General features: G+C 41.3%; 1 protein-coding gene across 1 annotated transcript in view; it reads left to right on the top strand.

Moving 5' to 3' along the window:
• gpr39 (G protein-coupled receptor 39) overlaps positions 1 to 17,142 on the top strand; it is a 31,756-nt gene extending 14,614 nt beyond the window's left edge. The window contains exon 3 of the mRNA XM_080753425.1: positions 15,746 to 17,142. Coding sequence (XP_080609551.1) covers positions 15,746 to 16,269 — 524 coding nt within the window. The 3' untranslated portion in view covers positions 16,270 to 17,142. The remainder of the gene's footprint in view (positions 1 to 15,745) is intronic.
• Positions 17,143 to 18,319: the final 1,177 nt, after the last annotated feature.

The raw sequence follows: 18,319 nt of genomic DNA, 5'->3' as shown, positions 1-18,319 counted from the left end.
TTGTGTGTAGCTGTTATCAATATTAGTAAACTACTAATTAGTATTTAGTGATTTATTGATTGATTGATTGATTGATTGATTGATTGTTGGTTTGTTAGTTATTGATGCACATTTAAGGTTAGATGTAAGGTGCAAGGTGCTAACACTTTGGTAGGTCCACATTAGCAGCAGGTATGTACAGTATATGCGATAAAGAATAATGCATTGTACATGAGATTTACTAGACATTAAGGTGCCAAGAGAGTATCAATGCATTGTCAGAATCACATCAGTTGGTCTGTCCTGTACTTGAAAAAAAGTTGAGTGGAGTTGATGGCAAATTTGGCAATAAGACAGGCAATAACGATACATTATTCTCTCTCTCTCCCTCTCTCCGGTGTAGACAGCGAAAAGCAAGAAACGTTTAAAATAGCAACCTTTGATTAAGTGATAAACATAATAAATGGTAATGTCATTGGTTGTGGTGCACACATGTTGCAATGTTATCACATTAATGCACAGTGGCCAAACAGAATATTAGTCACGGACGTACAGTGCATTCTCGATAATAATAATAATAATAATAAAAAAAAAAATATTTCCTTTTATTCCTCTAAGTAGCATTACTATTAATCTGGATAACATGGCAGATTCCGACTGGCTCAAAGCCCTGGATCCCATTGATCCAAGTAAATCTGACCAACACAACCATTGTTGAGTCAGAATGATCCGTGATTTCCTCTGCAAGCAAAAGGAGGAATCCTCTGCCCCAGAAAGGGGGGAAATGAATGATTAAACTGCCTGTCAACATGCCAAAAGCCACTTGAGGCAATGCCAAGTGTGCTGACAGCACTTAAACATGCACTGACTCTGTGAGAATTCATTCTCAACACTCAAGAAGAACTTTCTCGCTGAGAACCTTCATCATCTTCATCAATAAGACCTATTGCTCCAGCTGGCATTCATGAAGGACCTAAATGATCAAAAATGAGTGGAAGGACCTTATACTTAGGATTTAACCACTTAAAGCTATACTGTGTAAGTTGCTCAACCAGTGGTCAGTAGCTCTATAGCAAACCTCGGTCGCGTCCGCGTCTTTCGGCCATTTTTTGCCGTGGACCGGGCCTCACAACCCCCGCGTCTGCCTCCACCTCGCCGAGATCTATCTTTTGAGGGGTCCCTGGTTCCTGTGCGTTCAGGCATTCCGGAGAAACGACTCCTTCACCCATGCTTCACCGTTCACTCGAGTATAGACACACACGGGAGACTACAAATATGGCCGCCCTAGCGACCCCACTTCAAGATGCGCTGTGATTGGCCGGCAGTGTATAACCCTCGCTGTGATTGGCCGGTAGTGATGATGACGCAATTTTGCCGCGAAATTCTCCCCCCCTCACGGCTCATAGAAAACATATAAAGAGAAGGCTTTTGAAGCTGAAAATAACGGAGTGGGTGTTCTAAAACTTTAGCGATTTAACAGTTAGGACAATTTTAAGATTTGTTTTATAAAAAAAGTTACATGGTATAACTTTAAATCATATATTTAGTTGACCGGTGTCGCATGGGGCTCTATACTACGTAGATCTTCTTTGATTTCCCTCTACACACATTTCTTTGCCAAAGATAGCTGATATACATGCTCAATTTCTTATTGTGATTGTAATTATTGTTTTATTTAAAGTTGTAGGTTACTGATTCAATTTTCAACAGTTTGGTAAAATTGTGTTGATTATAAATAAAATGTCTTGACATTTTCCCCCAGAATGTTTGCATATTAGACACACTATGGACATGTACAGAATACTATTAGGCCTACAACATAAGTACATGGAACTGTATGCATGATATCATTTACACTTGGGATGGGTGTTAGGAAAGGTTATCCCCTGTGTACAGAAGGACTATCTATTAAGGGTACACCCAAGAAGATAAAGTCTCCCTTGATGATTACATTACTTCCAACCTGACTATATTCACCCTTAATGTATTTGGTTTAATGACTACAATTTCCTGATAATTAATTTCCCCACATTTTCCCTCAGATATGAGCCAATAAGCATTATGAATAGTCACTTTTTATCCATTTACTGCAGAAGGGGAAATGACTCTATTTGTGCCTGGCAGATCAGCGAATGTAGATTTTCTCTGGCGGTCTCTCTTTAGATCACAATACATCTTCTTGTCATTTACATAGATGTAAAGATGTAATGAAATCATTGGAGATCTCAGGATGAATGTGTAACTGGTCTGCATCAAAAAGATTTAGAAATATGTTTAGTGGTTTAGACCAGGGTAATATAGGGTCGGGAGACTCGTGACCCCTGTTTTATGATGCGTTGTGAGCCTGTAGACAGCCTAATTCCAGTAACCTATATTTTAAATAGTGTGTAAGAGATTAATTCATAATGTATTGTGTGTAGGTTTGGGTCCCAGGGACGGCGAGGAGACACAAATATTCTCTTTTGGGTCTCAAACTGTTTTGTGGCCCCTTGTTTAGTCTACTTACACCCCAATTGTTTGAATGTAGTGCTTTGGATATAACATAATGATACCAGAAAGTTTAGACACTTTCACACGTCACAGGGAAGGCTTTTTTGTCACGACTTCATGCATTCAAGTGGAAATCTTCAGTGAGAGGATGTTTGGTGGTTTTAGTGAAGCCAAGTGTCTCTAAACTTGCCACAGTGACAACTGATGAAGTGTTTAAAAAATTGAGCGCCCAACCTCAACACAAGGCCACTGGACTTGATAAAATTCCAGCTAGATTTCTCAGAGATTCAGCCGCCACCATTGCACCAAGGGTCATGTCCCCCAGGACTTCAAACTAGCAAAAGTAACCCCCCTGCATAAAAAAGGTAGCAAACTAGACCCTGGAAACTACCGCCCGTTTCCATTCTTAGCTCCATATCCAAAGTCATGGAGAAAATAGTCTACGAACAGATTGCAAGATATCTCGATGAGAATAATCTGATTTACGAGTTCCAATCTGGATTCAGAAAATCTCATTCCACTGACACATGCCTTCTCTATTTGACTGACCAAATCAAACACGAAGCGGATAACGGCAAATATAGCGGCATGGTCATGATGGACCTCCAGAAGGCATTTGACACCCTAAATTTCTCAATATTTGAGTGACATCTTTTCCGTTGAACTGCATTCTGCCTTTGAGAATGGGAATGAAATATTAAGTAGGGCTGGGAAATATATCGATATATCACTATCGTTGGGGTTTTGGATACCATAATATCGTGATATGGAATAATAAGTGTTGTCTTTCACTGGTTTTAATCACTTATTATAAATGAGTGAAAATAGTCAATACAAGCTCTTGATGCAATACCTTTGAAAATGTTAGAAACATTTAAGATGATCATTTATCAATACGCTATTATCGTCATAATATTTATATTTTTAGGTAAAAATACTGTTTATTTGTCCATATTGCCAGCCTTGTTATGTGTGGGTGTATGATCAATCACAGCTCAACAAGACTGTATACCATCTGTAAACTGCGTTAAATAACAATATATAATGACCTATTGTTACGTCACTGTCTAATTCTCCACTGTACTCGAAAGTAATGACAATCAGACGGACTCCAATTACAGCAGAGACAGGAAATTAATTGCTTCAATAATCTTGTCTAATTGCTTTCTAATTAGTTGGCAGTTATAGTTCTTGCCCGCGGCAGAGAGACAGTAAATCTTCACCCGTGAGAGAGTGTGCACGCATCTGGTTGTGTCAGTGAGTGTTCAACACGGTCATGAGGTCAGAATTCATAACGGGCAGCAGAAGCAACCAGCGTGGCAACAGATATTCCAACAAATTATTGTATCATTTCCCACAGACCAGAATTCAGGACAGTTAAGTAGCTTAATATATGGTCAACCTAAACCATTAACAATACATTCACTCATCTAGAATCTTTCACAAATAGAATGTGGAATTCTGGTCAGCAGCGTGATGGACAAGACACAGTGGTGACACGATGTACGAAGGCATTAGGACCCAAATCCAGACAGACAGGCGGGGGCAGTAAGCTCAAGTGCAACAGAGTTTATTTCGAAAACTCAAAGGAATCAGGAACAACGGAACACTGGTGACATACAACAATGATCTGACAAGGAACTGAACAGACAGGGGAGTATAAATACACAAGACTAACTACACACAGGTGAAAACAAACATACAATCGACACTGGGATTGGCTGGGGCACAACAACACACAGGAGGAGCACATAACTAATCAAAGTGAGGTGAGACAAGGCAGGAAAACAACTACATGGGCAGACAGGAAACACTGGGTACCAAACTACAAAATAAGATACAACCAAAGGCACAACAGTGTAACACAAAATACAAGACCGGATACAGAACATACTATACAGAAAGGCAGCAACAAGGCCTAGTAAAACCCTACAAGGGCTGCGAAGAGCGGGCCGTGACAAGTAAAGAAGAAAGTAGGCTACAGTCTGTTTGATGAGAAGCGAAATACCAATACTGACTCTTCCTAGACTAGGCAAGAGAAACTCAGAGCAAGCTCCAACAGAGCAGTCAAAGCCTTCTGTCCACAAAGTCTTAAAGTGACAGTAGAACATTGAGTGTCCAGGGTATGAAGGGACAGAATGTGTAAAGTGGCGTGGCTCCACGCGGCCATGAGGAGCCGCGAGGAGCCAACTGTGACAAGTGGTGGGCAACGCAAGTTTACTTTTAAACTTCATGTATATCTCTGCATTCAACTTAAATGTTCTGTAAATTATATTCTTAGGTTAATTAAAAAAACATTTGATACAACAAAACAAATAATCAACAAATAATGATTGTAATCATTGCTATAGATTGTTAGTCTCGCTAGGTCTTTAGTAAGGGTCACCAATTTCCAATATGACTTGTTTAGCTCATATGCTGTGTTAGTTCTCTCTCCTAATTGGATGCAATTGGTACCACCAATCTGAATATGTATATTTCTTTCTGTTTTCTTTTGTTTACTTTAAAGCAAGGGAGACATGGCAACTGCTGCTACTGAACAAAGCAATGTTTGAATGTTGTACACTACAGTAGGGCCAGTTTGTAACACAAGACTCATCCAGCTAGCTACCCAAGGCATTCCTTGTGCAGTCTAGTGCAGGTGGAGCAAAATGTAACGTTCCTCTTCTGGATGGACCCAAAATGGTAATGCAACAGTAAAGCAGGCATGTGGTGAACTGGGACTTCTTCTATGTCTTAACAGCTGGCAACTCAACTGTATTTGTCAACTGCATTGTCTAGACCAGTGTTTCTCAAACACTGGTCTCTTTACATGTCAAGAACCTGTAAATTGATAGATAAGGCTGCAGACCCCCATTTGAAAAGATTTGTTGCTAGGGACCCTTATACGATAAGACGTTTGTTTAGATGAAGTACACAATTCTCAAAATGTTCTGCCTGGGTTCGATAGAGAAACCTATGATCTCAGTATTCTTGTACAGTACATTCTCTAAATGGATTACCTTTTATCTATAATAATATAATATAGGCCCCACGCCTTGGGGAGTTGTTTGTCACAGTACATTTGCACATGAAATTTGTCCTCTGCATTTTACCCAACCTATAACGACTAGTAGCAGTGAGCAGCCATATGTGGCGCACAGGGAACAATTAGGGGCTAAGGGTCTTGCTCAGGGACTGACTGGGAATCGTACCTGCGACAACCAGGAGCTCTGGCTCCCCAGGCAGGCCCCCTAACCACTCATCTACGGCCGGTAAAATTATAGTCAAATTAACCCTTTCAACCTGGGGTCCCTGTTTAGGCCAAGTCATATGCAAAAAAAGAAGAAGAAGAATAAAAAAAGAAGGACAGAGTTGCAGATCTAAAAGCTTACAACACATTTTATTGCGATGTACTTGATAATAGGACCAAGTGGTTAAACTGTTGCTGGGGACCCCCTAGAACCCCATCACTTTTAGAACCACTGGGATCCATGTCTATGCTGTGTTCTACATTCATAGCCTCTCAGAAACAGCTAAGTGGTTTCAGAGAAGCTTTGTCATGAATGCAGAATCTGTGAACCCAGCTCTGCTGTTTTACCTCCCGCCCAGCACCGATACCCAGGGTCACAATTTTAAACTGCATACTCTTTGATGGGGACATCACTGATCTACTGACGCTATACCAATTTTCCAGGTGAATTCCCAGACTGAGCATAGGCAGTGTGTCAGATGGAACAAACTTAAAAACAGAATTAATCTTAAAGGGCAATGCCACTGTTTCTCACCTGTAGGCGCTGCACAATTCTGGCCTTGATAGGAGTTCAGACTCAGTTTGTCACTGAGTCATCACCACCAGGCCTATTTGAAAACGTACCATTAATGCTTGCAGAGCTTTCAACACACTTAAACAAGAATGCACTCAATGCAGACCACTGCCAAGGCTGACAAATATCCCATACTGCATACAATGCAAGACCTCTGCTGAGGCTGAGAAATAACCCAGAATGCACTCAGTGCAGACCTCTGCCAAGGCAGAAAAATATCCCAGTTTGCTGAGAAAGTTTGGCCTGATTTATGGTGTTAGAATGTTATGAAAGGTCACCAAAATCAATAGGTTTCTTCGTTTTGGGAACATGAATGTGTGACGACGAATAAACAATCCAAGAATCTGGTAGCTGGATGGAGATTAGCTGCTCACAGACACACTGCCGGACAGACACACAGATGGGTCATGGCACACTGATAGTCTGGCCTGACGGTGCCAATAATAATACTCACTTGACCAATACATGAATTCTGATTAGAAAATTTGACGGGATGGTGGCAAGAGAGGAACATTACATGTCAAGGCAATCTGGCCATTATTGTCCAGATATGATGACAAACATACAGACAAACAGAAGGACACTGAAAACGTAATTAACGTGACTGAATGAGAATAATCAAGATTCAACTTTGTTATCCCGGGAGGAGAATGACTGTCTGCAGGATAAGGATACACATAAAACAATGGAAAAGCTAAGATTGTACTCAAAGTGCAGTGCATCCCACTGCCAAAACTATGTAATTGTGAATAAATGTCATTGGTTGTGACCTTGTCTTTAGACCTTGTTGACTAAAAGGTTAATCCTTTCTTTGGGGTTAGGGTTACCAACTCATTATTATGAAAACATCTGTAATTCTTTTTACATTGATGCCAAGTGAAATCTTAACACGACGATTCCTCATTGTGCAACAAGTTTTGTGAGTTATTTTTTTGTTAACTGTTTTGAGAATGGAAGAAAGACTTATAAAGAAAGAAGTATAAACTCCTGCCTAGGACAGACGACATGCACTCAAAAATGTCCAGTTACAGAATATGAATTAAACAACATGTATTATTTAACAATGTGTGTTTGAGAACAGGTCACGAGAAAGTTATAGTCAGTCAATCTGTTGAAAATCTAGCAAAGCTCATCCTGTCATGATTTATTTAACCACAGCGATAAGAATTCATTATCTGCACTTTTATCAGTCTGATTTAACATTCCCTTTCTTATGCTGCATTAACACTGAGAGAAGCCAAGCTAATGGTTGGCTTGGTAATTCAATGTAATGTCTATGTAAACCAGCTTTTAAAATTTCCAAGCTTTTTTTCGAGCATGGAATTTTTAAAAGCTGGTTTGCATAGAGATTACATTGAACTAGAAATACTGTTCCTTCGAAACAGTGTGGGCTCGATTCCAACCCAACAAATAGGATACTTTAAGGTACTGTAAGGTACAGTACCCTACAGTATTGTACTGTACCTTACTGTACTGTACTGTACTGTACTGTACTCTACTGTACTGTACCTTACTGTACTTTACTGTACCTTACTGTACTGTACTCTACCTTACTGTACTATACTATACTGTACTCTACTGTACCGTACTGTACCTTACTGTACTGTACTCTACTGTACCTTACTATACTGTACTTTACTGTACTCTACTGTACTTTACTGTACTCTACTGTACTTTACTGTACTCCACTGTACCTTACTGTACTTTATTCTACTTTACTGTACTTTATTGTACTTTACTGTACTCTACTGTACTTTACTGTACTCTACTGTACCTTACTGTATTGTTTTGTACTTTACTGTACCTTACTGTACTTTACTGTACTCTACTGTAACTTACTGTACTTTACTGTACTCTACTGTACTGTACCTTACTGTACTTTACTGTACTCTACTGTACCCTACTGTACTGTACCTTACTGTACTGTACTTTACTGTACTCTACTGTACCTTACTGTAGTGTACCTTACTGTACTATACTATACTGTACTCTACTGTACCGTACTGTACCTTACTGTACTCTACTGTACCTTACTATACTGTACTTTACTGTACTCTACTGTAATTTACGTTACTCTACTGTACTTTACTGTACTCCACTGTACCTTACTGTACTTTATTGTACTTTACTGTACTTTATTGTACTTTACTGTACCTTACTGTACTTTACTGTACTCTACTGAACCTAACTGTACTTTTACTGTACTCTACTGAACCTTACTGTACATATTCTATGTGTTCTAGAGGTGTATATTGAGTGCATATACTGTAGGTTAACAATCCCAGATCACATCTGTCCTCCACTATGTCTATAACCAAGGCGTTCTTCTATGTGGCCACTCCAGACTGAGGAGTGGAGCATGACTTTTATTGTGTTTGTGGATCTGATTTGAAAATGCATCGGTTGTGATATCTCCCTGAAAACCAACAACAACCACTAATACGGCTGATTGTCCCTGCGGGTTCTAGGATATATACTGTAAATCCCATTGCCCGGGATCCTAAAACCTTATTCTTTTTAAGAACAATTTCTAAAACACTACAAAACATGTCTCAAAGACAAATACAAGCAAACGTCTTCACAGTAACACAGTAACAGTTGTTTGTGTGTGTGTGTGTGTGTGTGTGTGTGTGTGCGTGTGTGCGTGCGTGCGTGCGTGCGTGCGTGCGTGCGTGCGTGCGCGTGCACATTGTAGATCAACTTCATAGCAGTATTAAGTGGTCCATCTATGTTTTTTATTAATAATAAAATCTGCAAAGTAACAAGTAACTGAGGCTGTCAAATGCTGTATTTATAGTAGAGTATATGTAACAAAAATGGAAAGTAGAGTAAAAGTACCTCAAAATTGTACTGTAGGTACAAGTACTTGTATATACTTGAGTAAATGTACTTAGTTACTTTGCAGCACCACAGAACAGCCAATGACAGACAGGCCTTTAATCACAGCTGTCTCAATCAGTAGAGTGGAGAGGGACATTTATAGATATTTGTAGTTTTAACTCAGAATATATACATCACAAAGCTTAGATATTTGGATCAAATCAGAGAGCAGACCTGTGTGAACGCAATGATATAGATAGCATATCTGAAGTGTGAACACTGCAGCCACAGCGCCTTAACATAAACATGGGTCTATTATCCTTCTCTCCACTCACTAAACCCATTGGAAATGCATTGGGTGCTTAAAGTTAAACATTTTTATTTTTTTATATTTATACTACAAAACATTTCAAAACCAAAAATACAAGCACACGTGTCCTCAGTAAGCTGAACACATAAAAATTTGAATGGTGTTGAAAGGTGTAAGCGTTTAAGAGATGAATCGCGCCAAAGTTTTGAGGATACTGACTGACTGATAGATAAATAATGAAGATAACATACGTGTGCTCGCCTTCCAGGCGAGCCCACAATTACCAAGCCAACCATTAGCTTAGCTTCTCTCAGTGTGAATGCAGCATTAGTCTCATTTCTGGTCTGCCACAACATTTACATTTACAAGTACACACTAGTAGCAATAAAGGTATAATGGTACAGAAAACATTGCGTTGGGGGGGCATTTCTTGTGTTAAGCTTAGAAGACTCATCTAGGACCAGTTACAAATTGGTAAGGAGTCACACTTTTTGATGGCTGTTACTTGGGGCATTCCACATTTTGGTGGCATAACAGTTGAAAGAATTTAACCCCATGTTTGTGCCTAATCTTGGTTGAATGTGTGTCTCTCAAAATACAGTAGAACGTAAAGCACAGTGGTTGTGACTTGTGTCTAGCCTGCCACAACAGATTACTCGTCACAGATGGAATTGGTGGCCTATGCTACCAATTTGGGAGTTCTTGACATGAAAATGTTTGAGAACCATCTTCCTTTCCTCCCATAACTTGTAATCCTTTAATACAGGAGTCTTCAACCTTTTCAGGCCAAGGACCCCTTAGTTGAGAGAGAGATGAAGCAGGGACCCCCACAATCTGTTCATAGATTCCATATCCACAAGCTTCCAACGTCCCATCATGCATTGCGCAGAAGGTGTGCAGGCAGTTCCGGCGTCGCAGATGGTTGCATCTGCGACTTGACGTGATTGTATGTCAGCTGTTCGTCGGATGTGTCCCACACATAATGCTACAGTAAATTCTTGCGGAAACAGGTGGATAGTTTCGTTTGACAGCACACTCATCATTGTATTTTGGATTAATGTCAATTTGTGTTTTCAGAACCACTTGAACCGTCAATACTTAATAAACTTGACCTTTTACTCTTGTTATGCTCCTGGCCTAGGGGTGCCAGGAAATGCAACAAAAATAAGGGGGAGACGCAGTTTAGCCAAGAAAATATAATTTATTTCAATAATCAAAAGTAATCAAATCAACCAAAAGTAAATGTGAGGTGTGAAAGTCAGTAAAGTCAGTAGTGTAATGCATTGATGGATGAGTGAATGGTGTAGTATTTGTGAGTGTAGCATGTGTGGAACAGAAAAGAATGGACGGGTTTCTGGTCCACGTTACACTGATAAGAACTAGATGCGTGCGCAGGGTCGGTACCAAAATTAGCCAATGAAACCAGCGCTCCCCAAAACAACAGGTTTGGGGATTGGTAGGAATTGATTACATGATACAGTCAGCTGTGCATTTAGTGTCAATGTAAGAAACCCGTCTATAGTAGCCGGGGATCCAGTCCCTCATAATGGGAGAGGACCTGTGATGTTCTGCCGCACTTTTTATTTCTGTTTTATCTATTAGTTTGGTCATTAAGGTCCACAGAATGAGAGGCCTGCTCTGCCGGAAACTTCGCGAAAAAAAGTTATGGCCATTTGTATATTCACTGTCCCATTGACTCCACTAGAAATATTTAAAAAAGAAAATAAATCTGCTTTAAGTAGCATGTGAGGGGTCAAACTAGGGGTTCTTCATCATTCTGAATCCATTGCAAGCATTTGTTTTGCATGAAAAACATTCCTTGGGCAAAACTTTGGCCATCCAAAACTGTGAAAAGTGGAAAAAAAGTGATGACTCATCACTTTTCACAGTGTTTTCACAGTGTTTGGGGGCCAATATTTTGCCCAAGGAATGCTTTTCATGCAAAACAAATGCTTGTAATGGATTCAGAATGATGAGAAACCCCTAGTTTGACCCCTCACATGCTACTTAAAGCAGATTTATTTTCTTTTTTAAATATTTCTAGTGGAGTCAATGGGACAGTGAATATACAAATGGCCGTAACTTTTTTTCACGATGTTTCCGGCAGAGCAGGCCTCTCATTCTGTGGACCTTAATGACCAAACTAATAAATAAAACAGAAATAAAAAGTGCAGCAGAAAATCACAGGTTCAACCCTATTCCTTGAGCTTTTGGGCATGTGGATCCCCGACTAATAGGGCAGAGTGGAGAGGACAACAGAAATGAACAGAACCGGGGAAGGACTGGGGAAGCAGGCTTTTATAGGGCGTTGGCACCCGGGCCCAGGTGCGCTCCAATGTGGATAACGGCCATCAATTAGTTGCTGCTCCCCAGTCCTATTGGGAGAAAGGAGAACAGAAATTAACACAAAGCAAACTACACAAAACATAACCATAACTAAAGGAGTGACATAATATAACCCTAAAACCGTTATGCCAATCCCCCTAGTGAGGGAACCGTCACACTCTGTACTTAGTCTGCTCTTTTCCCCCTCTACACCAAACCAAAGCCGAAAATAGCCGACCTACAAGCTCACAACGCCTCGCGCTGCCCTGTAGTAACTCTGAGGGGGGACTGCCTATAAGTCTGATATCTCATCAGTCCTACATCTCATTAGTCCGAATTTAGTTAGGGTTAGGTTTTAGGGTTAGGTTTAGGCATAGTTTTACTGAGGTTAGGGTTTGTGTTAGGTTTAGGCATAGCTTTACTGAGGTTAGGGTTATGTTTAGGCATAGTATTTTTCACCAGGTTAACATCACCAGATTCTGACTAATGGGATGTAGGAACAATGAGATTTCGGACCAATGCCATGGCATCACTCTGAGGACCCCCTTGGGGTCCCGGACCCCCTGTTGAAGACCCCTGCTTTAATATATTAGAGGTTCTGGACGCTATGCAGCCCTCACATCTAGGGTTCAGGCTGCTAAATGTGTCCCTCACATCTATAGTTCGGGCTTCTACGTGGCCCTCACACCTAGAGTACGTGGCAGCCACACGTTTAGCTGTGCTACTCATTCCATGAATGCCCGATGCTTACAAGCTGTACCTTGTTGTAAAGGTGACTAACCAATGATACAGTAAACGTGATATAAAACACAATACCAATTGGTATTATTAAAGGGGAGATATAATGGACTGAAGTTACGTTTCCGATCTTTTTGTGGGTAGTTTATTAAGCTTTCAATCATCACATAAAATTACCTATATTGCACTTCTCATATTGCACTTGGTCTTTATTGTGTGTGTAGGTGTGTGTGTGTGTGTGTGTGTGTGTGTGTGTGTGTGTGTGTGTGTGTGTGTGTGTGTGTGTGTGTGTGTCATCTTGGTGGTGAATGATGGATGCAAAGGGGGGGGGGGGGGGGGGCTGGGGTAAGGTTTTAATTTAGGACGCATCATCAGTCGTGTTCCTCCAGGTCTTGGGGTGTTTCGGCCATTATACACTAGCCTATACACCCTCGCAGGAGGCGGCCAGCTCAGGGTGATCAGAACCGAACTTGCGTCATTCCCGATTAGTCATGAGAGTATCGTTCATCTCATGGGACTGTGCAAGGCAGGGGCGTCCTTTTCCCTGAGTCAAGCCTTAAGGGTGACCGCATACCTTCTGGCTCCAGTTTAGGCATTTAGCAGAAGCTCCCAATCCAAAGCGACCCACAACAAGCAAAGCAATACATACATCAACCCAATAAGCAAGGCAATACAACAATCGATGTGATTAGTCACATACATACAGTATAATAACACACATTGCTCTTGCTGCCCCTCATGATTATCACCAAACATTCTGTCTCCACAAGTGGAAATAGTAAGCTGGCCAGCTCAGCTGGACAGGAACTAAAAGATGTTCAGTTAAAAGGTATTCAGTCAACTGCACGTCTTTACTGTGCAAATACCTGAAGTGCCTTTAAGCTGTGCAATTAATCAAACATGTTACAAACATACACGTGCAAGGATAAGTAACCTCTCTGCTAATGCCCATATATTGGAATGCCCATCTATCTATTAAACCAGCAAACTCACTCACTCACTCACGCACTCACTCACGCTCTAACGCTCACGCTTATCTACGTTTATCTATTCACTCGCTTCAGCAACTGATCCCAAAGTTCACATGGTATTGGCCATAAGCATTATACCAACGGTGACGGAGCCCGAATTTAATTTCTCCCAAATTAAAGCTGTTTATTAGCGTTTTCTTAGCCTGTTGTCAGGGTTACGGTCCGTTCCTCCAGGCCATGGGATCTGTAGCCCCACACACACACCCCTCTCTCTCACAGTTAGGAATGTGCATTCTCTCTCTCTCTCTCCCTCTCTCTCTCTCTCTCTTCTCTCTCGCTTTCACCAGGTGCGTTTGATGTGTGTCTCATCTTCCAACGGGTATGAAAAAACTATGTGGAGCAAGCGCATTCATCCCCATACTTCTATTCACCTAAATTTGCTGTTAAATTATTTGTATCCATCATAAATATACAGTCCTCCATGAGCTGCTCCTTACATTATGATGCTCCCACATATTCTCACGCACGCACCAGTTACAGTAACTTCCCCCACAACCCACACCCGCACATATTTTGGAGCACATATCTTCGAACGGGTAAGGTCTAGTTTGGGTATATTGGTTGAATCTACAGTTCTGGACAACTGGATATACGTACTATCCAGTATGCTCTGGTGGTTCAGAGGACTGAGGCTCGGGTTTGAATCCGTCTCTTGGCTTTGACCTACTGTATTTCTCTCTTGCTCTCCCATCTTTTCCTGTTACTCTTCATGTCGTCTCTTACTGGAGGTGTGTGCGTCCTCAGAGTGACTATCCGTTCCTATCAATGTCCCTAAGTGGCCGTGTGTGTGTGTATTGCAGTTCATGATACGGACAAAGCCAGCCAGCCAGCCAGCCAGGAACGGATAAAGTGACTCATTGGAGTGACCACCAATCAAACATCCGTTCCTCTACATCTAAAAGAATAATGTCCTGCTTGCATGGGCTCAAAATGTGAATCACAGTCTGAATCACTTTATTTCAATACTTGTGTAATTTTAAAATTGGACTTAGGTCTTTAAGGATTTATTCAAATCGGCCTTAGGCTTAAATGGGTTAAGACAACCATGAGTTTGAACCAGCTTTTCAAAGAAATGAAACAGATATCACAACACCACAATGTATGTAGTTGAGTTACTTTTCTTTCATCAGACATCTGTGACGTGGCTTCTATGTTTCCCCTTACACTACCCTAGAAATGATTCACTATGTTTTTGGAATTTCAAACATGTCTAAATTATTCAAACAATTCTTCAAAACACCTCCGTCCCTTCCCAGGAGTCCTGTGTGTTTGGTAAACAAGAGTGTGGACATCCATTTTCCTTCGGCAGGAAATGAGATGTGGGGCAGAGCAATCTGTTATATTTTGAAAGGCTATTTGGTCTCAGTGTGACTCACATTAAAAGCATTTCAGTGAGATGGATAAACAGCAGATAAGAGAAGAGGACTGCTGCAATGCTCCTGCTACGGCAGAAGCACGTGGAGTCAGATGAGATAAAGCTGTGTGGACCTGTTTTTATGGGTTGCAAATGAATATAATATATATTTGTACACCCCCCCCCCCCCAAAAGAAAACATTCCTAAAAAAAAATGATTTTCATGAAATAAAAAATCGAACTTTTCCCCCAGAAATTTTCTAAAGAATTTTAATAAAATACTGAAAATAGCAAGCTCACAGCCTGCCACAATGCAAAGTGTCATGGGTTTGTAGATCTGCTATTTTCACTATTATAATTTCGATCCCGAGGAGACACCAAATTTCTGTGTTTGCTTCAAACAGAAAAAGTTTGGGAACCCGTAACACAGAATAACTTCAAGGTTTTGTTGTTGTACCGTGTCACCATTTGACACATTAGTTTCTTGAAGAGCAATGAGAGTTCATATTCACTCATGCGCCCTCTTGGATCTCGAGTTAAGGCCCTTTCCAACTGGGCGCGATAAAGATAATGATATGTCAGCGTTCACAACAATTATGATGGCTTTATCGTTGTGGTGTGGACGCTGCCATCCACTTCAATTGAAAACTATATTTTCTATCGTTATCGCGGCCCAATGGGAAAGGGCCTTTCGTCTTTTACAGTTGTTTTGTTTCTTATATTTCATAATTACAATGATCAGCAGTGAAGCCCATGTCTCTGCCTCCCTCTCACTATTTCGCCTGCTTTCTCTCTCACCCCACCCCCACCCCATCTATCTCTCTCTCTCCTACTGTCTTATTCCCACTCTCCCTCCCTCTCTCTCTCTAACCCTTCCCCCTCTCCCTCTCAGGTCTGATTGTAGGGTCCCTGATGGTGTGCTGGATGCCCAACCAGGTGCGGCGCCTCATGACGGTGGCTATAACCAAAGACGATTGGACTGTGACTTACTTCCGCAGCTACGTGACCCTTCACCCCGTGGGCGACACCTTCTTCTACCTCAGCTCCGTCCTGAACCCCTTCCTCTACAACCTCTCCTCCCGGCAGTTCCGGGAGGTTTTCCTGCAGGTGGCTCGCTGCCGCCTCACCATCGAGCATGTCAACAAGCGCAACGTGCTGCGGAGCTCCGAGGCTGCCTCCGCCCGTTCCCTACGGCCCTTGCTGCTCAAGTCGCTGCGGCGCAGCAAGGTGAGCCGCCCCACCACACGGAACGGCAAGGACACAGAAGCGCCGCGACCCGTGCTCGCGACCTTTCAGACCGTCAGCGCCACCGACTCCGGAGTCGGCTCGGACACGCAGGAGACCCTGTGCCTGGCGGAACAGTTAGATTCAACTGCCAAGACAAAGAGCACTGTTCTCTCAGAAAGCGAGGTATAACACAAGTTTAATGCAACATAAGACACACACTGATAAGGGACCATGACTCAGACTTTTTTCTTTTTTTATACGATGACGCTTGTGCTGCATCCAGAAATAAAGATATGGGTATTCTGTATTGCACAATAAATATAGATCACTACCAACGATGAATGTCGGGCAATAATTTGTTCATAGTCTTGCTCCATAACTTCTTATACCCTATACTTCATTGTACATCAAATATCAAAAATAGCTACGCTGCTATTTGCCCTAGGAAAGCTAGCGTTCATGTGGATAACAAGTGAGAACATTTTATAGACACTTAAATTCAATAAATAGATTAATATTACTGTCAACAATCGAGGAAAGCAAATTACTTATAATCCTGCTGGGAATTACTGACAATACGGGCAGGGAGTAGGCTGAATGCACTGAAGGTGCTGCAGTGTTTTCAGTCTTTTCTTGTCATTTCACAGTCATGTAGGCTGCATAATAGGCGTGTTTGACAGTTCAGTTTCTTCTGTGTTTGAAATGGTGACTTCCTTCAGCATCAATGTCACTCACAATGACAATTCAGGGGCATTTGCGCCGATATGCCTGACCAGTCAGCACAACAGACATCCCAAGTCTCTTGGAAGTTGCGGGAGTCTCCCGGAAATTATGGCCTGCTGTCGGACACCCGTGAGTGGTAGTAAAGCTCCCGGAAATGCCAACCAATATGCGGGAGAATAGGGGGATCCGGTCTAAAGGCCACAGTCACAGATCGGATCTGCAACGAACCCATGATCCAATGTCTTTGTTCTCATTCATCATTGAACTGTCAATCTGGCAAATGAATGGCTATCATTCGCTGTGGGAGATGTGGGCGTCTAAAAGTGACCAACCACTGGTCTCAGATGCAGAATTTGAGAGAGAAAATATGAATAAAATAACAGTACTTTACAACTGTCTGGTTCTTTTTCGCTCCGAGTCTGCTGTTAACTTGTCGGTTGCCGACGACAACAGCGCAGGTGGTGGACAGAGCTGCGTGGCGCACGGCACTGTTGTCATGCCTGGTTGTGTTGCTGGACCGCACGCAAACTCACGATATGAGAGTGAGTGAACTTTCTGTCAAATACTGTAGGTAAGACATGCATTATATTAAGCCTATTTCTGCCGCCGTGCAGAACAGTTTTGAACCATTTTGAACCGTTTTTAACTGTATAAAACGATTAATTTCCTGGGAAAAACCCAAAAATGTTTATGCGCGGGCGCGCGCACATGGCATTATGGCTATACAGGCTATGAACAGAATGTGATAAAAATCCACCGTTATAAGTAACACAGAGTCAAATAAGGGACCTCTCAGTGACTGGTTAAAAGTTAAAGGGGTTGTTAACATCAGAAGTGAATTAAGCACAGCATTAATTAGCCTATATCCCAATGAAGAATAAGCACAATATTATCATATTAATATTCACAAACCGCAACATTCACCTCTTGATTTGGATTCAGAGATAGAACGTTTTTCTAACAGCCTAATAAAACTGTAACAGCATAGCCTAATTTTAAATCCAATAAATCTACATCTGAGAAGATTTTGAAATAAAAAGTAAAAAACATTTATTTATTCAATTTAAAAAAAAGACGCTGAATAAACAAAAAGCCATCCTTCACAGGTGAGTGTTAACAAGGTGATACTGTAATAGCTATAACTGATGGGCCCACTAGCACCGATGTATAAAGCTTGACACTAAATACCCCAATTTAGATTAATTTAGGCTTTGTTCTTCAGACTGGCAGCTCAAATCAGATTTATGCTATATCCAGATGGGATATATTGGATCAAGTCTGAACAGCAAAACACATGTAAACAGGTTTTTGCTAATGACATTTTAACCACATCCCTAGTAGACATGTGAGTTAAGTCTAAAGCTTTCTAAAGATTGGTTCAGGACAACATAGTATAACTTAAGCAGTACACACACCTATAGTATATGTATGTTGTGACTTTGTTACCACAGCAACCAATGGAGATACAGTAGGTGCATGTTGTCTGAATACAGATTATCCAATATGATCACTTGCA

The sequence above is a fragment of the Nannobrachium achirus genome (genome assembly GCF_963921795.1).
Source record: "Nannobrachium achirus genome assembly, chromosome: 22".
NCBI classification, from domain to species: domain Eukaryota; kingdom Metazoa; phylum Chordata; class Actinopteri; order Myctophiformes; family Myctophidae; genus Nannobrachium; species Nannobrachium achirus.
This window is presented reverse-complemented; position numbering and strand designations above follow the sequence as displayed.